Below are 20529 nucleotides of genomic sequence, written 5' to 3'. Positions count from 1 at the left end.
ATTGTCATGCTCAAGGATTACAAAAGACAGATATATTAAAAAACAACAAAGCCGCAAGTTTGATGAATGAATTTAAGGGGGTGTATTCAATTGAGAATTTGAGAGACTTTAATGGATTTATAAATCCATGAATTTTTATGGAGTTTAATTGATTTGTAGAGATTCTATCTAAAATTTTGATTCAATTCCCTCAAAATCTCATGGGGAGAGGTGAGATTTGTGGATGCTTAAAATACACTACGAAATCTCTTCAATTCCCTCTAATTCCTCAACTTTTTCAAATTCTTTAAAATTAATTTCTAATTGAATACATCTGAAATGTTATAAACTTCTTTAAAATCCTAATTGAATACACCCGGATTTTTAAGGATTTTAATAAATTATCTTAAAATTCTAATGGAATACACCTTGAATTTTAGAGAATCACTTAAAATTCTGATTGAATACCCTTAAATTCATTAAAAGAATTAAAATCCCTCAAAATCCTACTTTTATGTAACGTTTAGATATTTATTTTATTTATTTGACGTATGTATCACTAACCTTGGTTAATGGTATTTCAAGTGCCTCAATACTGATGTGCTAATGAATCTTAACTATTTGTTTTGTATTACTTCAATATTTTGAAATAATTTGTTTAAATTAAGATATTTTTTTTTTTCAAAATACAAAGTATATCAAATAGATGGACCCTTTGACAAGTGGCATTTACCATAGTGGTGGAAAAAGTGTTAAGACCTTGTATGACAGTGTGGATTCAAACTCCGTCGTTAGCTAATCTAACACAATCTATTGTTTGACAGAAAAATAAAAATAAAAATAGATTGATCATTTTTTAATCAAATTATTAAATTAATAGCTCATCCAGTATTATATCTTTTTTTATCATGTTACACAATTACAAAATTTACCAAACACTCTAACATTTTCTTTTACAAAAATAATTTTTACTATTATAATTTATCAAACACTTAACTAATTTTTTTACAGCTATTTATTATTTTAACATAATATAATCAATTTTTGTTAAAACAACTATACCGAACTAGCCCTAAAACAAAGAGAGAAAAGTGCAAAATATATTAATAAAATAAATTTAAATAAAATAAAAATATTAGAGGAAAGGGCAAAAAACAAAGGCTTATTTTTAGTTGTGCTAGTGAAACTCTATTTTAATCTCACTTTCCTCTTGTAACTAAAAAACCGATCACTATACTTTATGAATTTCAAAATGCATTTCACTTTGTCTCGGCAGATTGGACTCAAAATTCATTCCATTTTGACGACTTTCAAGTTTTATGGGGTAAATTGGACTCAAAATTGAGTTTACGAGGTTAAGTAAAACAAATTTTGAGTTTTATATCATCCATAAAAGGTGACTTAAAAAACAAACAGTTCAGATCCTCGAATGGAGAACGGATGTTAAAACAAAAACAAACGTAACTTTTCCTTGTAGATTTGTTGATTGTCAAGGACAATACCGAATTTCACAAGTCCTAAACCTCTTGTTGATTCACCAAGAATGCCAAGAAGTTTATCACACGAGCGTTGCTGATTCTCTGTACGAGAATGGGCAATGATTGTTGGGGTGTCTATACCTCGTTAATTCCATTGGAATATCCAAGTTGACAGAACAAGAACAAAAACGAGAAAACTCTCTCAAGCTGCACTCAATTTTCAATTCAATTCATCATAATTTTTCCCCTATAATACAAAATACTCTTAATTTATAAAAATTCTAACCCCCTCTTAATAATTACTGATACATGCATCATTACTAGAGTTAATGAACTCATTAAGATTAACCCCGCTAACATATATTTATTACATTAAATAAAGATTCAGTCATCCTGCATCATTCTCACTGGTTTGGAAAGAATTCGTCCTCGAATTCAGACTTCCTTGTTCTGAAATCTTCCAGGAATAATGATGAGGTTTTCCACTCCAATCAAACAAATATTTAGAAATCATGAATATTCTTGAACCGCAAAGCTCACGCTCCATAGTCAATCTTGCAATGCACAATTTCTTCTTATTTGTCTTTATCATGCTTACAATATCAACCAGATAATAAAATTTGAAACTTTCAATCCCGATCAAATCGACAAATTCAGAACTACCCAACATGTGAAACAAGCCATGGGACTCGACTTCCATATCTTCAAAGGAAAACTTGAAGTTGTAGCCTTCAACATTTTCAAGGTCCCATCAACTTGGAATTGCATCACAAATTTCACAACCCTCACAACAACGATCAAATATTGGAGGAAGATCTAGATTGAGACCTCCATTTATTGGTAGTTGCGACATGTTGGTGTTGTTACCCTTGATACAACGTCACATTTGGATCAAGTTAACGCTCTGATACCAACCGATGCAATGATCAAAACATGAATCAGTTGATTAATAAATCCGGATACCGATCCTCGAATGGAGAATGGATGTTAAAACAAAAACTCACGAAATGCGTAACTTTTCCTTGCAGATTCGTTGATTGTCAAAGACAATACCGAATTTCACAAGTCTTAAACCTCTTGTTGATTCACCAAGAATGCCAAGAAGTTTATCACACGAACGTTGTTGATTCTTTGCACAAGAAAGGTCAATGATCATTAGGGTGTCTATACCTCGTTAATTTCGTTGGAATATACAAGTTGACAGAACAAGAACAAAAATGAGAAAACCCTCTCAAACTGCACTCAATTTTCAATTCAATTCATCATAATCTTCCCCCTAGAATACAAAATACTCGTAATTTATAAAAACTCTAACCCCCTCTTAATAATTACTAATACATGTATCATTACTAGAGTTAATGAACTCATTCAGATTAACCCCACTTAATCTACCCCACTAACATATATTTATTACATTAAATAAAGATTGAGTCATCCTGCATCAATTATTGAATGATAAAATAATATAAAAAAGGCAACGTATTTAGAGTAGGTACCATTTCAACCTTGTAGTATACTTTGATGACCTGTAAGTTTAATGGGTTGAGTTTGAATGATTCGTTGATCTAATTAGTTGTATTAAAACTAACCCAAATTTAAAACTCAACTCATCTACAGGTCTAATTTGGGATATAAAAGAAAAGAAGGGCAATTCTAATGGATAAGTGAGTGAAGAACGTCATTGTTACAATGACTCTTAATAACTTCATAAGGAGATAACCTGAACGTGTTGTCATTTTAATGACCTTGATGACTTTAGTGGATAGAGCGATATCGATTATGATGTAGAGAAATACCTTAAGGTTAGTTTGGTATTACTGTATTGTAAAATAAAAAACTATTTATGTTGTGCTGTGAGAATAAACAACTGTAAAATAAAGTTGTTGAGTGTTTGGTAAACGTTTATATAAATTGCTTTGAATATGTTAAATGTCTAAAAAGGAGATGATATTTAATGTGATATAATAATTGTCAAATACAATAATGTAGGGGTAAAGAGTGTAATTTTGTAAAACATGTGAGAGTATATTTGCTATTTGAAAATTTCATTAAATGAGCATTGATTACTATGCTTTGAAAAAAAAATTACCTATTTCTACTTTCATTGACAACAGTTTTTATTTATTTATTTAAAAAAAACACTTTTTTTTTTACCAAACTTATTTAATGTTCTAGATTTTTTAATAAGTCGCAAGTTTGATGAATGAATTTAATTAGACGACTTTTATGTAACGTGTGGATATTTATTCTATTTATTTGACGTATGTATCACTAACCTGGTTAATGGTATTTCAAGTGCCTCAATACTGTTGTGCTAATGAATCTTAACTATTTGTTTTGTATTACTTCAATATTTTGAAGTAAATTGTTTAAATTAAGATATAATTTTTTTTTTCAAAATGCAAAGTATATCAAATAGATGAACCCTTTGACAAATGGTATTTTACCATAATGGTGGAAAAATGCTAAGACCATACACGACGGAGTGGATTCTAAGTAAAGTTGCAGTAGCTAAAAAAATAAGCCAATTACAAATTGCCCCCCACATTGTAACATAAACCCATTCGATTCGAAGAAAGAGCAAAATACAAAAATGGCGAGCGAGGAAGAGAGCGCCGTGAAGGAGCCGTTGGATCTGATAAGGCTCAGCCTCGACGAGCGCATCTACGTCAAGCTTCGCTCCGACCGTGAGCTCCGCGGTAAACTCCATGTACGATTCCACACCCTATCTATCATGTCTCTCGCTCTGCTGTAAATTAGGTTTTCTCTGCTCTCTGGGTTTTTCTAATTAGGGTTTTAGATGGGGCAAAACTAAAAATAATGGGAAAATAAAATTAGGGTTTAAAGTTTACTACTTTAGTGTTAAGTGGGGAATGGATATGCGTCAAGGTTTGATTTTCATCTTCTAGTCTCAAACACCAATAACAAAATTGTGATGTATGCTCTATAATTGTCTTATTTGGCATCTGTGATAGGAGCTCCAGTCTTTTATTTTATTTTAAATTGTAAGTTTTTTGCTTTTATATATCTCTTCAGGTGTTGTTTTGACACTACGATGATTATCGAAATGACAATGGTGTTGGTGGTTACTATTGCAGTTTATAACTTGTGGAGTGATGATTTAGTTTGCTCTTATTACGAAATTATACTCGACTGTTTTCTCCGGTTAGCCGAGCTAGGAAAATTGTGTGTCTTTATAAGAAATTTGTAGCGAAAAATGTGTAAACGAACAGTATTCTTCTATCGAATAATGAGTATGTACTAAAGAAACAGGAACAAAAATGAGTTGATTGTTTGGTAAAGAAATTTTTTGTGTGAGAACGAGTCGTTTGAACTTGATGCAATGACACAAGGGATGGAGGGGTAAAATGGTGGGTGGATGAGGGAGTTTCTTGTATATTACATCATGTCAAGTGATTATTTTAAGTGGTACTTGCTATCATAATATTTGTGGTTATAAAGCTTCCTGTCCGATTCTGATATTGTTGTTTTTTAAATCTGGCTTTTGCAGGCTTATGATCAGCACTTAAATATGATTCTTGGTGATGTTGAAGAAATTGTTACTTCTGTAGAAATTGACGATGAAACTTATGAAGAGATTGTTCGGGTATGTAGCTCAAATTCTGTTGTCTTTATCACTATGTCTATGTATAACAAAAAAATTTGTAAATCAATTTAACTCGGAGTGTTGTTTTTCTAGAGGACTAAATTGCATAAATAACCAAATGATCTGTAACTTTGGAATGGATCTGCTGTAGTGACCGTATTCTCAGATAGGCCCAGAGGCATTAATCTTTACTGCCTATGGGAAGGCTCCGTTAGATATGAATGTGTTGAGTTTTTCTTCTGTCATTTATTTATCTCATCTTTAAAAGATGACTAAACTGAAGCTAATAGAGGTTAAGTAAACATGGTAACAATCTAACCCGTAAAACATAATTAACAAAGAAGAAGACAAAAAGGATGATGAATATTTGTCTGGATTTTCTTCACATATGTTTCGCTACATTTGGTTTTAATATAGATCCGTATTTGTTTAGTCTTGTACGTTTGGCTGTCGTTACTACCTCTGGTCGTGTATTACATTTTTGGTTGACCACCATTTTTAACTTTTTCCATTGCAGACTACAAAGCGGATGGTTCCTTTTCTCTTTGTCAGAGGAGACGGTGTCATCCTAGTGTCACCTCCTCTAAGGACAGCTTGATTCAGTTACTGGTATTGGGAAATCTTCTGTTTTGACATTTAACAAATCTCCCTCTCTATGTTATTCTGCTTTTAGATTTCTGAATGAATTAGATTTCTTGTATCCCCAGCTACCTAGGATCAGATTTTTAACTTTATTCGAGGAAACCGAAAGAGCAGTTTTCATATGAATCTCAGTTTGAGGTGCCTCGGAAATTGATGGATACAATTCAACGTAATCTTCATGGATGGAACTCTTGTATCTATGGCTATCTAAGTATTTCTTCATGAAATGTTTTCTTGAGATTGAAGAATTTGTTTTTTTGCCTTCAAAGTTTTGTTATCCGATTTTATATTGGACAACAAAGTTTTGTTATCCGTTTTTTTGCCTTCGCCACCTTTCTCTCGTCTCCCCTTGGCGGCTGGAAGCCTTGGAGGCATCGATGCTGCAAGGGGGGCTGGCCTCCGCCCTTCTTCTTTTCCTTTCCCCTTAATTGTATAAGTTTCTTTAATCTAGTATGGTTGTTTGGAAGCTGAGAAAATAAGGAAAGAAAATAAAGCGGTTTTCCAGAATTTAAGATTGCAACCTTGTAGAGTTGTAAAGCATCAACAAATTATTGTAAGCTCTCGTTTCAGATATCATCTAATAGAGTAGTTCAACAATTATGTAATTTACGATGAGAGAACAAGAATTATAGGTTTCATTCCTTTCCTTCAGCTGCATAGAGTGCCTTGATTTCCTCAACGTCGTCGTAGCTGCCGAGGAAGATCGGAGAGCGCTCGTGTATGTTGGTCGGAACCAGGTCAAGGGCCTGCCAAGATGCATGTCAAAATCAATTAACAATCAATTCAAAATCGACTCACAAATGAAAAGAAACTAATCCTGTTTTATGCTTGCAGGCAGTGTCCGATGTTCTTTAACTTTTGTCAACTTCAATCTTAACAACTAACAAGGTGAATCATTATTTGTAGATGTGATCTAGATTGACAGTCTAACAATATAGCGTACTCAATTGACAAACTTAGCGCTATAGATTGTCCGACTCGAGAATGTTATCCTTCCGTGTGATTTCCAATTCGGTTTGATGATAAATGGAGTTTCGTCAAAGTTTTTGAAGTTGTGAGAAATGACTATATTGCATGAAGTGTACTCTGTTGGCAAAAAGCTTATTCAACCAATTTCATTCAGCATATCAACGAATAAGAAATGTCCGCGAGTCCATACCCGTTCCTTGCCAGTGAAGGACTGACCGCCTGCTTGTTCCAACAAGAACGACATTGGGAAGACTTCATAGAGAACCCTAGTTAACACAAGTTAAACCAAATGTCTCACTTAAGTTCATAAACTTAAACCTGAAACTACAGAAAATGATACAAAGCTTCCATGACTGTTTGAAATGAAGAGAAAGCTATAATCGTGCTTGACATACCGCAGTTTTCCGTTTGGGCTCTTCTTATCAGCAGGGTACAAAAAGATACCGCCATAAAGCAATGTCCGATGAACATCAGCAACCATGCTGTTAACCATGACGATAAAACATAAATGTCACTACTTATTGAAAGAAACAGAAGAGCACTAGAACTGAAAGAGGATTATGGAGCTAGAAAGAATCTTTTACTTCACCACCTCTTCCAGATTGAGAATGAAAAATATGAAGATGAAGCCGGTAAAACTACGAGTTGAGATAAATACAGTCGGGGGATAAAGATCGACATTCAAATTCAACAGAGGCAGATGGTTCATATAGAAGAACCAGATTAAACTTCTAAGATGAGAATCGCGATACCTTCCAATGTATCTTAGAGACTTCGGGGATGAACCATCTTCCGGGTACTTGCACTTTTGCACATACCTGAAGTCAAAAAGGTCAGAAATTTTCAATGATGGACTCCAAATAAGAATCATTAATTGAGCTTGACATACTTGGCCGTCGGGCCATCCCAATTTTTGGCATTCCCTTCATTCACTGAATAGATCTTTCCTTTCTTTGGAATCTGGGGAAAGAAGTAGGCATGAACTGAATGTTGGAAACTCCAAAGTAAGAAAAAAAATTTACTAATAACAAAGATAATGTATATCATTTAGTACATTCTCATCAAAACGATATATACATTCAATATATATATGCGCGCACACGCACACAAAAATTTATGGGACAATAGACGCGAATGTAGTAAGTTATCAAGTAATGCACACGAATATCAGAGCAATATTCAGATATAAAAGAGGTTGAATTCCTTCTGTGTATTTCAGCATGAGATTCTTTTCTGAAAAAAATGTTGGGCAAATGTAAAAGGAAAAGAAAATGTACTTTAAGTGCAATAATTATAAGAGTTCTACAAGTTAATCCTCGAGGTGAAATCAGCAGACCGTTGCAGAATATAGTACGGATTATGTTACTGAAGTAGTATAAAAAGAGAAATACCTTGATGTCTGGGTGAGTTAGTATGAACTCCCCGAGAGAAGGATCGAGGGTGAACCCATGAACTCCAGCTCCAGTGCTTATCACCAACTGTGAAATCATTACATTCCCAAATAGTTAAAAGCAGTGTCTTGCAAATCTAGACTGCAGGCAACGAAAATCGTAGATTCTACAATCATAGAAAGTTTCGAATAAAGATTTGCATTCACTGAGGCTCTAACTCAAAAGTCATCCGATAAATGCATCTAAACCACAAGAAACGTGTTGTTTTATATACCGTGCAAAAGCTTCCGTACATGCAGTAGCCTGCTGCAACCATTTTCTTTCCAGGTTGCAAGACATCTTTAAGAGAAGGTTCACCATCTTTAACCACATAAATCCCAAAAATCTGATAAGACAAATGTTTCCCACCACAATATTGAGTTATTCTGGAACAAATGATTGCTTTACATAGAGGGGATTGCATATGATAAGAATGAGCGATTGTACCGTTCCAATGGAAACACCACAATCAATGTTGGACGAACCGTCCAGTGGATCGAACACAACACAGTACCTGCTCCAGTATGAGTTGAAAGCATTATTCAGACAGACAGCCTTTCAGTTAAATGTCTCAAAAACAAACATTCATTGGAACAAGCTCTAAAAACTGGCGTAAAGCATAGACAATTACTTTCCACGCAATTTTGGCTCCACGAAAATCGCCTCTTCATCTTCTTCTGAAACAAGAATAGACTGCCACAAAACACAAATTGTTTGCACAATATCGGTCCTTCAAATTCAGCTAATGCAAACATTAAAAAGGAAAATTTTGATGACTTACAGTTCTGCCACTGCTAACCAGAGCCTTAACAAAAACTTCATTTGAAAGAACATCCAGTTTCTTTTGCTCTTCACCCTACAACCGAAAAATCGAACAATTTCACATATAGAGTAACCCCAATAGATTATATTCAACATAAACAGATAGCAAACACATACCTGAACATTGGTCTCTCCAGCAAGCCCGATAAGTTTGGCCAGACCAGCCTGCCCAAGTAAAACACTTTCAGATTAAAAACCCCATTTCCACAGCAACAATTAATTCCCCAACGCAAAACTGATAAGAATGGGAAATAGTTTCCATCATATTCGAGCGATATTCCAATCTAATCCATACTACAATAGCAAGATTCGAACTTGGGTGCAGAACACTACCACTCTGCTCTAATCAAATTGACTACGTCATGCCAATGATTCGAAAACCTTCATTTCCAATACCAAATTAAATAAAAATCAACAACCAATTTGGCAATCAATATAATCTTTGAGAAAAACGATACAATAAGAGAGAGAGAGAGAGAGAGAGAGAGGGAGAGGGAGATACCTTGTTGACCGCAGAGCAGACAAACTTGCAGCCAAGAACAATATGACTGAGCAAGATGGTGAAGTCACCGCGGGACTCAGGGTGCTTGGACTGCTCATTCAGCACGAACCTCGTTATGGTCATCAAGTCCGTCCGGTGGGCATCGGCTGCATGATCCATTTTTCTCTGCCGTCCTTCCTTTTTCCCCACAAAACCACTGTCACTAAAAACCTCCAAAAAACAATCCACAGCCGACCAACTAGTATTTATATTATATACAAATCCACACTCCAAAATAATATATTAAAAAAAAAAGGAGGAAAAATGTAAGGAGAAAAAAAAGGTGGTTTGGATTTGGATGAGAAGGTGGTGGTGGTGGTGCTGGATTCGAGGAGTTGATCGACTGGGGAGTGGAGCTAATCTGGTACCAACGGAAGTTTCGGGGCACACGTGGAGGGGTTGGGATGGAAGAGTGAGCTATGTCCTATGTGGTTGTCACTAAAGATAACGCCTGTCCTCGTTTTCTTCTGATCCGGCGGTTACCAGGTTTTTGTCTCTTCTGTCTCGATCATGGATGACATGGACGAGGTTGCCTTCATCTCAAGCAAACTCTTCACACTTTCCTCAACGAGTTGCCTTTTTGCATAGAGGTTATATTCTTTTATGCTGTTCTCTTATGCTAAGTTGGGCCTTCTCCTTCACTTACTTTTTTTTGTTTTCGTTCCGTAACGTTGCATCTAAATCTATTTTTTATGTTACTTTCTAAAAATTAAGTATGCAAAATACCATTGTTGAAATATCAAGGCTATAACGGGCAATAACGTGTGATTTATTAGAAGTAATATGAGAAAATTTGGAGATCTTCTACACATATCAATCATCCATTTTTACAATATGATTTGTTAATCTGTAAGATATCATTAGATGACTAATAGATTTCAAATTTGGTTACTTTTTAGCTAAGTAATCCATAAAGGGTGATTTAAAAAACAAACGGTTCATATTATCGTGCAACAATAAAAAGTGAAAACGAGATTAGCAAACAAAGAGGGGAAAGAGAAAACGCGCAAGCATTGCGTGTTCAGAAGCCCCTAGGAAACTATACCAACATTTTGGACTGTACTATTAGCAGATGTGGAGCATAAAAAACAAATGGGGCATAGTAAATTAAACTAGTGCCTATTAATATAAAGTTGTTGTGAATAATCTGTTACTATTTATACACAGTATTTTCACTATTCATTTGTGGAAAATTTGTAAAGTAAATAATGTTCTTTGTGCTTATAAAATGAATGAGATGTGAAGGAAGAAAGAGTAGTGAGAGATTCACGGTAGAGAGAGAGAGAGAGAGAGAGAGAGGAAAGAAGATGAAGAGAGAACAGAGAGAAAAGAGAGAAAAGAGAGGAAAGAAGAGGAAGAGAGAAAAGAGAGTTATTTTTGTACTCTTATTATTATAATGAAAGCATCACTGTTGTCCCGATAATATACTCCAGTCACACTGACTGTAGAAGAACCTCGTAAATTTTGTGTCTTATTTATTTCACTACACATACCGTCAATTTTACAACAAAATTGCATTTTTGCTGTCCACATTCTCTCTCCTGTGTATGCTGCCCATCATATTATAATTGTCACTTAAGTCCTACCAATCAATTCTAGTTAAATCTTTTATTTCTTATTTTTCTGGTGCAATACTTGCGAGAGAGAATTATTCTTTTAACATTTTACTTCTACTTTTGTCCTTTGTACTGTGATCTTGTGATATTTCTCTTCATTTATAAATGAGAGGTCTTATATTCGAATATCGTAAATGATGATTTTGATATCAAATTAGGTTGTTCATTTATAAATTAGCTGAATTCTCTTTTCCTTTTAGTGTAAAATATAGCATTGTAATAAAAATTAAAAATAATTCTTTATCAAACCTATAGTGTTTGAGTTTTTGCCCCACAAATCCTCCTACCAATCTTCTACCAATTTCTCGTGATCGTGATCGTTCATCGTACATTATGATCAGTTTTCGTTAGTTATTATTTATATTTAATTTTAAAATTTAAATTTTGAAATGATTTCTGATCGCATGATGTACAATAAACGGTTATAATCACGGGATCCTTAACATCACTAGGAAAAGGATCCTCGCCAGATCCTTTTCCAAAATTTCCCTCGCACAACCATCAGCTGCCTTGCGCCTAAGCCGTGCAACAGCAACTCGAAAGAACATAAGCTCAAGTCAAAGAAAATAACCACGGGTTGATTAGATAATTACGAAATCAGAAAGATTTTCGTTTCTATATTTGGTAAAGGGAATAGATTCATTAGATAATTTCTATATATAAAGACATAATTAGACTCATTCATTCCCTTTATCGTCATTTCTAGGTTGCTTTGAAAAAAATTCATTCGATTTGGAAATCGTTTAACTATGTGTCAAACAAATGGACTGTTATGATAACAAGTAATATCCTCATGATAACCCGTTTAACTTGTTTGATCCATACTAATGACTAACTGGTCACCAAAATTAAATGAATTTTTCTAAAGATGATCTTTAGATGACGATAAAACATTTGATATCACATTCTAAGTCAATTGCTGTTACCAATAACTAATGGACTAGAAAGAACAGTAATACCTCATAGTTAGAAGGAACTAAGTAAAAAAGAAGCTTATAGCTTTAAGCCCTTAACCTTGCAACCAGGTTCAGGAGAAGAGAATACATATGCAACACATCAAGACCAGGAAAACTTTCTACCGTATAACAGCAGTAATGCTGTAAAAATCATTACAATAATTTCGACGACGAGACGACTCGATGTTTGTTTATTGAAGTCCTTCCCAAGAACTGATAACTCCTCTACTCAACAACAAAGGCGATTATATAAATGAATTTTACAATTTGGATTGACAATAAACTTACACGATCTTTTTCCCCAAAGACCGAATTGATTGCTGAAGCTTCAGCATGCAGAGGACGTCATCGACACTGTCTGCGTATTGAGACTGACGAAAACATTAGATGAACGCTCCTCGTACCTTAATGGTGGCACTCCCAACCACACAAGCTCATCCTGTTAGCTTGCATAATTAGCTCTCCTGCTTCCGGCAATGAAAGTACAACAAACGATCCCCAAATAAGTTTCACAAGCAATTCATACTATGCTAGGCGGGTCACCTACCCAATTGCAGACAGCACGGGGCCAGCGTGTTCTTATGCAGTCCACCAGAGGTGCATGCTGAGCAGGCTCCGGCTTAGCAATTTCTGTGACTTTCCCTCCAGATTCATTACCACTAGAAGCAGAGGACACTACCACATCTGTCATGTATTCTTCAGGAGTCCACCTTGGAGGTACCGACACCCTCAATTTTGTGAGCCTAGGTCTTTGAACTGGAATCTCGCCTCCAGAGGCTGTCTGGCTTCCATTCAGGTCAGATTTTGCAATTCCATTAAAATGGTAAAGATCAAACACCTTCTTACCCATCAATCCAGTTGAATCCTTCAGGCCTCCCAAGCTCTTGTCCAAATCCAAAATGACCTGCCACAACTCACTCCATACGATAAATCCTGTGTTGCAGAGGAGGTCAACCTTCTCAGTTGGAAGTTTTACGTTAGTTTCCCTAAGGACTTGATGAAAGCCTTCCACACTAATAAAACCACCACCACCACTCTGATCTTGTGCATCAAAAGCTCTCCGAATCTGTGATTCCCTTCCTTCCAGTTCATTCTCATCTTGAACAGTGGTATCAAGAGAAAAAAGGACTGTATAATGAGACTCACTCCCAACCACCCAGATTGGCCATTTTGGACTTTTCAAATACTGACCAACCTTACAGTAATTTAGGGATTCTAACAGAGTGAGGAATCCAACTTCCACAGTTTTGGATATGCCTTTTAAAGACATGCCACCACCTAAATCCATCTTTCCATCGAAAACATTAGGGACTGCCTGCCCACAGAGCAATAAGTTCACAATTTCCTGTACCATAACATACAAGGTAGAACAATGAACCATAATCCAAAGTTCATAAAAAGAACAGCAATTGGATCACGTACTGAAGCACTGGGCCAAAAAGTGGAAACTCGTTCACATGGAACCGTACCTGTGAAGCATGCCCAAATGGAGCAGTGACAAGAGGTAGGCCGGGGTCATCCCTGTCAGATTGTACCAAGTCCTGCAGTCGAGAAAGTTCAATAAACTAGTTTAGTTAAGAAAAATAGTGTTGCAGCGTTGCTGAAGACTCAAGTAAAGTGTACAGTTTTCAAAAGAGGTTGCAAGCTTACTAACATACCAGTCCTCGAGAAAGTAAAGCAGAAATAAGGAACAGCAGTGCCCCCATACGACTTTGGAAGACAGGAAGCACTGCTTGGAGCCCCATAAACGCACTTTCTTGTGTTGTGTAAGTGCTAACTCTTAGCACTTTATGCAAATCAGCAGCTGATTCGATTGAAAGACTTTCAAGTGACTTTGTTATTACCTGTCAAATGACAGCAAAAATACAAAGGTTGAAAGTTTAATTCAAACCAAATATATAAATATAGTGCAAGTTCATCATACATTATTCCTATCATGACACAGGAAAAAAAGAAGTGCATGATCCACCAGCTCCAGTTCACTTACTTCATCATTCAGGTTGTCATCAGCCCTCTCAGTTTCATCTCCAATAACACTCAAAGTTGCAATCACCGCCCTTTTATTGCTTCCACATAAGAACAATATCTCACCCATACTTCTAATAAGTACACTGTCAAAAGGACGAAGTGTTGGTTTCAGCAACGTGAATTCCCAAGAGTCAAACAACTTTAATCATCAATCAAGAAAAAGATTCTCAAATTACCAACATGAATCAACATAGTTAGTTTAGTTTCATACGGCAAGGATGCAAGAAGATGGTGCTTAGGACCTTCAGGGAAATTTTCTTATAAATCCTATTTCAAACAGGGTTGAGACACATATCAGGCAGTCAGATTTTTCTTACTTTCAGCCTGATTTGGAAATATAAGATTCCATCCAACGTTATGGTTTTTGGCTTCGTTGATGGGTACATGGGAAGGTAACACCGGCAATCTACTCCAAAGACGTAGGCCGGGATCCTTTTTATGCTCACTTTAGTGTATTTATGTAAGAGTTTGGGGGAGAGAGTGGAATGTGTTTTCTTATCTTGCCCTTTTAGTTGTAAGTTAGGGTGCTTTTTATTTGACCAGATAAACTGATTTTTTTATATAAAAACCCTGCCCAAAATGACGTCGTTTTTGTTTAGGATGTTCTTCAAATAAAGAGAATTCAAATGCCCAGGTGGTGCCTCGACAATGACTCAGGTGCCTAGGCGCTCCTCCCAAAAGCCCTGGCTAGTCTATAGCCCACTCCAGCTGGGCAGAGGCGTTTTCTTGGTAGCCTCGCCCAAAAAACCACCCAGGCTAGTCTCCATACTAGTTTGTAGTGAAATTAGTGTATGCTTACAAAGGAGGGAAAAGTTTGTAGTGTATTATGCACGCACACTCTAAGTTATGCAGAACCAAAAGTTAAATAACATTTTTCCAGTGAAATTAGTGTGAGCTTACAAAGGAGGAAAAGTTTGTAGTGTGTGTTTACAACTAAATAATGTGCCACAGAAGTGAGTAAACCAGAATGGATGTACACTACAGGAAGTGTCTGTGACTTGCGCTAACTGCAATATGAATAACTTAATGCATAAGTATCTTCAACCAACATATAAATTATCATGCAATGATTAATCACCTTGCTTTTGCATCTTCAGTAAGAGAGGCAAAATTATTCGATGCAACACACTGACTATTAGACGGTGTCCTTGAACCCGTATTTTGATGCATGTTTGGTGCAACTTTACCTAATTCAGCTGGGTAGAAAAGGAGGTATTTGAGAACAAATGCCTGCACAACCAAACAGAAAATACTGTTACCAGTCTAAAAGAGAATCATGAAATGCCCGTCAAGTCAATAATTTTTTAAAAGCACCAAGAAATATTAAATAATAATACTAATAAATTGAAGAAAATATCAATTCAACCTAGGGGTTGGGGGCATGTCTAATTACAATGACAGAAAAATATCTCAAAAGCAACACAAAAAAAGCCAAGTCTTCATATGAAACATGGAAACTAGAAAAAAGGATAAACGGCTTAATACAATCTTTTTGTGCCTCCCATCGTAATTTCTTTCCATCAATAAAATTGAGTAGTAAAAACTTCTTATGAGAATGCATGAAAAAATATTAAAATATTCAACAAGTGAACTACCACCTAAGTTTTTAACAACCTTCTTATAAAACATGAAAGGGCGTCATTACTACAGCACAGACCACTAGCCCATCTGCATTAATTTGAGGTTTAAAATTGGAAACTAGCACTATGCTCTAGTGGTATTTCCCCTTCAATTATAAGGAGGAGGTCTCAAGTTCGACTCTTGTGAATGGTGAGTTTGATACTTAATTATGGCTGGCCCATGGTTTGGTTCAGCCCAAATCCCCACCCCTGGTAAGCAAATTTCCTCTAGTGGGCAAACTGACAGACTATTGTTTGTTAACTCGGAAAAGAAACAAAAGAGAAAGATTATCTAATGTTATGACTTGTTTCACTGGGCTGCATAAGAATCTATCAACCCCAACCACTTTCAATCATTAGATGAGTTACTACCAATTTGCTGATAGTAAAGATGAGCCAGAATGTATTATCACTCCAACTGTCTACCATTTATAACCACTCTTTGTGATTGGGTCCAATAGAGTTTGGCAGTAAACTGCCAACGGTGCTAGCTGAACTGTGATGGTAAAATGAAAATATAAATGCACTAGCAGTAAGTGCAAAATCTTTGTACTAATACACAGAAAAAAAAAACACAGTTATCATCTGAGTTAGTCATGTCAAACTTTTGCCAAAACCATAAGGTCTTCAATCTTTCATTAAAAAAACAGAGTGTTACGTAAAAGAAACAGTGTTAAAATGGTAATCAAGAAAAATCTTTATCTTCTACTCCACGTCTTTATAACTTCCAATCATTTCCCCTATTGTAGTCTCATCTTCTCCCTCCCTTATTCCACAATTCCTACTTTCTGTCCATCATAACCAGTAACTATGAGACAGACAAATAGCCTACTACTAATTATTTGGCGATATTACCTTAAAAAAGCTTCTCTTTTCGATTAGGCAATCACTGTTGTGTGACGGAATCTAATGAAAGCTAAATCTGATTCCCAAATTATTAAAATAAAATTAATGCCTAAATGCTAATGCCAGAATTTTATAAAATGCACAGGTCAGACTCCACAAATTTTAACTTCTGCAACCAGAAAATAATTCTCAAATAAGAGTTCCAGAAGAGAGTTAGATTCTTCAAAGCACAAAAGGTGTCCTTGAAAAAGCAAGACAGATATTGATAGCACTAGGCAGTTCAAATAACACAATTTTGAGCAACACTGCATATTAAAAGGAACACATAACATATTATGTCGAGAAATCAGGAAGTTACTTGAATGGCTGCTAAAACGCCACAGGGCCCACCTTCATGCTGCACTAGACCCATAGATGTTTCTGGATCAGAGCTAAACCTATTAAAGATGTGATGAAATTCAAAATGAGAAGTGATTTCAGTAAACTTGTTAAATATGGAGGCAAAATTTCTAACCAAGCAAAAGTTTCCAAATGTAATTTAAAAATGTCCAAAACCTGTGTCTTACAGAAGCGGTTCCGATAACTTATAAATTATGGTGCCATAATGGGATGATGCAAAAAGATTAAAGAAACATAAGTATTTGAGTAGAGAAGCATAAAGCTACAAGAATACAGAACTCTAGAGTTGACTCAGAGTAAATTTAAATTGATTGTCTTCTGATGAATAAATTATATTGTAAACCAATCGTGACATATGTATATTAGTAGGAGCATGACTAGATATGAAGGTTTTTATCTCCAAAACCTGAAAAAATAATAAATAATCCAATGACATACTAGAAACAAACAGGTAGGCCATAGTTTCAGTGAATTGAGTTTTGGAGCCAGTATAGTTTCAGTGAATTGAGTTTTGGAGCCAGTATAGAGCTTCTGCTAGCTAGAAAAGAATAACTAGAAGAACTAAAATTTCCATCCATTCAGTATTATCTTAGAGGGCCCTTTAAACTTTCCAAGAAGTGTAAAGATAAAAATATTAAAAGAAAAATGAAAGACAAACACTCTGGAAATGCATCGACATGTTTTAGTCATTATATGTCCCTATTAAATTATCAGCAAAATAATAAAACATATCATGAAGAAGATGTATCAGTATCCTCATTCTTAAGTTAATATCTCTGTCTGTTTAACATGAGTCCAACCATATACATAACCAATGCCATGGCCCAACACCCATACTCTATTTCAAATATGAATCTAGCTTTTCAGCTACTTGGATAGCATGCATACTTTTCTATAGAAAATGTGCCACATCATATGTTTTAAAGCTTTACTAAAAGTCTACAACCATGTCAGCTTTCTCATGCTATGTGAATATTTTTATCCAATCATTGCCTAAGTATGCGATGGGTGCCTTGGGGAAAAGTAACAAAGACCTGTGAAGATGACCAAGTTTTTAACAACAGTCGTCACGAGTAAGCTTACACTTATTATCTACCTATATATTCCCAACCCTGTTTGTTATATGTGGAATGGTCTACAAAAAGAAGTAAATGAGAGAAACAAGTTCCCTCGAAGGATTCTGCCACCAAAAGCAATCAAAGACAACCTAAATCCATCAGAATTTGGGGATTTCACTTCTTTGCTATCTTTTCCTAAGGGAATGTGTGATTATCTTTTTCTAAATATACTTTTTGCTTTCTTTTGGAGAAGATTGTAGGTCAGTCAGTAGAAGGCAAAGACTCTGGATCATATGCATCCAGACTAAAAATCAGAATATTATGATCTCCACCATCTAAATCACCTAGTAGAAGGTGACCAGGAAAAATAGCCCCGTAACTTCAGGAGAAGGGGTCCCCCCCCCCCCCAACACCTCCTTTTTCTTTCCACTCACAAAGGGGTTGCAGTGAGCAGGCCAAGGCAACTTTTACCAAAAACACAGGTGTGTACAAAGTCGTGAGAACGTGTATGGGGGTTGAACCCTGCCCGGTGCAGGAAGGTTAAGGAAGGAACGTTGGAATGCCAATGGGCATTTATTATTCAATCCAATTCACCCGACCCGATAGTACATACCCATTTTGGGAGATAAGAATCTTATAGGCTTTTACTCTGGATGCAACACACAGCCAAGAATGAGGTGGTGAAAATTTTGGTTCTTTTGTGTATTCTTTCCATAATTTCCAACGCGCTTCATTGAGACTAATGGACGGATATGGGAGATCCACAGTGGGCAGAGGGAAGAGCTTTTATGTGATAAAAGTCAGAGTTTGGTCTTCACTTTGTGATTCAATGTCCACAGAGTTTTGGGATATTTTGTTTTCTACGATTTTGGAAGATTCCAAAGTAGCTGTTTCTTAAGAGTCAATTAGTGTGTTGAGAATTGTGTTAAATGCAGATTTTATAATAAATACTCTGGCGGTACTTCTTGCTGTTCTCACTAATACAGTTTCATAATAAATAAATAAATAAATAAATAACCACTATGGGGTGACCCTTTTGTGATAATGCAGCTCCCACCCTTATGCCTGATACATCACATTCCACGTTTAGTCCCTTCTGGCCTTTCCTTTAGGGAACTCATGCCTTTGATGTTTTGGTTCTTTCTAATCATGACCCTTTTCTTGTTTCTTTTGTTTGTGTCTGGTCTGTTGTGTTTTTTTTTAAGGCTTGTCCAGCCTAATTCCACCTAGTGGCCAATTCAACCAACAGAGAAAGCAAGCCTAGCCCTTAGTGCAATCACTAAGAACATAAACTACCTTCCTGAATGAAACAATAACCCATCTCTCTTAGTATGTTTCTGCAATATAAAACTGACTAAGAGACCCGCTAAAGTTTTCAACTTTTTGATATAGCAGCTTACTTTTGAGAAGATATTGCAGCTTACTTGCACGTAAAGTGCAAATGAAATGCTTTGAACATCAGAAAACAAGAACCCTAGTGCATTCTACAACATTATAACAAAACTCGAAAGTTGGATGTCGTATGTGAACTCAACACACTACAAAGACAAATCATTTTCTAATTCCCAATCCCATCCCAACTGAACTATTACACTATTGCATCAAAATGCACAAACTTTACAGTAAAAGCCTGAAACTTCAGCCATGAAAATTAAGCCACAAGTACAAATTGAATGTTATACACACCTTATTCCCTGATTACTCCACTGCACAAGAATGCCCTTCGTAACCTCGGGTCCGAAAACCATCGAAAACAACTGCTTTGCATCCTCTTCGCTCAACCCCTTTCCCAAATTCACTTCCTCCAAGCTCAATTCCTTATCTTTCGTCGCCACGTTTGGCGCCAAACCCGAACCGGAACCCGCAGACCCCGACAACACCTTGCTAGGTGAAGCCGAAGCCGAAGGCGGACACTTACTGATGTCCAGCATTCTCTTCTCAGCAGCAGCAGCCATGAGCTCCCGCTGAAGTCTCCGGGTCTTCACTTCCGACGGCTCCTCAGCCGGAGCTCCGGCGGGTCCGTCCCTGGGCTTGCTACGCTTGGGCTCCGGAGGTGAATTCTGCATACTCATCCGCAGTGCCATTCGGAGGTCCTCCTCCTCGTGATCCGCCATTGGAACCCTTTAAGATCCAAGGCTCGATAGTTAGGGTTCCGATTCCAAATCGCACAGCAAAGTTTGAGATTTGAAGAAGGCGGAGGAGGAGGAGGAATTGGAATTCAAAACCCTCGATGGGAGGGTTAAATGTTACAAAAGCCAGACATGGAAACAACGGAATGCAATTGTGCGACAACAATTCCAGCCCACCGTGCGAAACGGTGCGTAGAGGGCAGCAACAACAGCAGTGGGTCCATCTAGTAACTTTACTATCAAGGTCTTCAGCTTTGTTTTACGGTTATTATATATGAGGGTACTTTTGTCAATTTAGAGTGTCATGTAAAATTAGACGTTAACAGTAAAGTGGCCAGTGATACCTTTCCTTTCATGGGAGCAAAGCAGAAGCCGTTTCCAGTTGGATGCATCTTTCGCGCGTGGAAGGT

At 36.3% G+C, this 20529-nt stretch overlaps 3 protein-coding genes across 3 annotated transcripts; 1 reads left to right on the top strand and 2 right to left on the bottom strand.

Annotated features, from left to right (window-relative positions):
• Positions 1-3858: 3858 nt before the first annotated feature.
• LOC103411926 (sm-like protein LSM3B) lies at positions 3859-5933 on the top strand. The gene is made up of 3 exons (XM_029109357.2): positions 3859-4167; positions 4969-5064; positions 5582-5933. The coding sequence occupies exons 1-3, from the start codon at positions 4051-4053 to the stop codon at positions 5660-5662; spliced, it is 294 nt and encodes a 97-aa protein (XP_028965190.1). The 5' UTR covers positions 3859-4050; the 3' UTR covers positions 5663-5933.
• Positions 5934-6203: 270 nt separating this feature from the next.
• Positions 6204-10054, bottom strand: LOC103444638 (fructose-1,6-bisphosphatase, cytosolic). Its single transcript, XM_008383592.4, has 12 exons — positions 9430-10054; positions 9045-9092; positions 8887-8961; positions 8737-8798; positions 8553-8619; positions 8341-8451; positions 8067-8153; positions 7565-7635; positions 7428-7493; positions 7071-7157; positions 6866-6941; positions 6204-6452 (listed from the first exon to the last, which is right to left on the bottom strand). Exons 1-12 carry the CDS (start codon positions 9586-9588, stop codon positions 6342-6344), a joined length of 1020 nt encoding a protein of 339 aa, XP_008381814.2. The 5' UTR covers positions 9589-10054; the 3' UTR covers positions 6204-6341.
• Positions 10055-12061: 2007 nt separating this feature from the next.
• Positions 12062-20304, bottom strand: LOC103444639 (uncharacterized). Its single transcript, XM_008383593.4, has 7 exons — positions 19677-20304; positions 16892-16970; positions 15147-15298; positions 14028-14151; positions 13699-13884; positions 13510-13581; positions 12062-13385 (listed from the first exon to the last, which is right to left on the bottom strand). Exons 1-7 carry the CDS (start codon positions 20102-20104, stop codon positions 12561-12563), a joined length of 1866 nt encoding a protein of 621 aa, XP_008381815.2. The 5' UTR covers positions 20105-20304; the 3' UTR covers positions 12062-12560.
• Positions 20305-20529: the final 225 nt, after the last annotated feature.

The sequence above is a fragment of the Malus domestica genome, chromosome 10 (assembly GCF_042453785.1).
Source record: "Malus domestica chromosome 10, GDT2T_hap1".
Classification (NCBI taxonomy): domain Eukaryota; kingdom Viridiplantae; phylum Streptophyta; class Magnoliopsida; order Rosales; family Rosaceae; genus Malus; species Malus domestica.
The sequence above is the reverse complement of the archived record's forward strand: the minus strand, read 5'-3'. Positions and strand labels throughout refer to the sequence as shown.

Bases quoted from the DNA above. Each gene is read 5' to 3' on its own strand.
- LOC103411926 (XM_029109357.2), top strand. From the start codon at position 4,051: ATGGCGAGCGAGGAAGAGAGCGCCGTGAAGGAGCCGTTGGATCTGATA. The intron at 4,168-4,968 runs GTACGATTCCAC...TGGCTTTTGCAG, and splicing joins AGCTCCGCGGTAAACTCCAT to GCTTATGATCAGCACTTAAA. The intron at 5,065-5,581 runs GTATGTAGCTCA...TTTCCATTGCAG, and splicing joins CTTATGAAGAGATTGTTCGG to ACTACAAAGCGGATGGTTCC.
- LOC103444638 (XM_008383592.4), bottom strand. From the start codon at position 9,588: ATGGATCATGCAGCCGATGCCCACCGGACGGACTTGATGACCATAACG. The intron at 8,452-8,552 runs GTACAATCGCTC...TTGTCTTATCAG, and splicing joins GTGGTGTTTCCATTGGAACG to ATTTTTGGGATTTATGTGGT. The intron at 7,636-8,066 runs GTATTTCTCTTT...TTCTTTCCCCAG, and splicing joins TAACTCACCCAGACATCAAG to ATTCCAAAGAAAGGAAAGAT.
- LOC103444639 (XM_008383593.4), bottom strand. From the start codon at position 20,104: ATGGCGGATCACGAGGAGGAGGACCTCCGAATGGCACTGCGGATGAGT. The intron at 16,971-19,676 runs GTGTGTATAACA...CATCTTTAATAG, and splicing joins TGGAGTAATCAGGGAATAAG to GTTTAGCTCTGATCCAGAAA. The intron at 15,299-16,891 runs GTAACTTCCTGA...TTGGTTGTGCAG, and splicing joins GCGTTTTAGCAGCCATTCAA to GCATTTGTTCTCAAATACCT.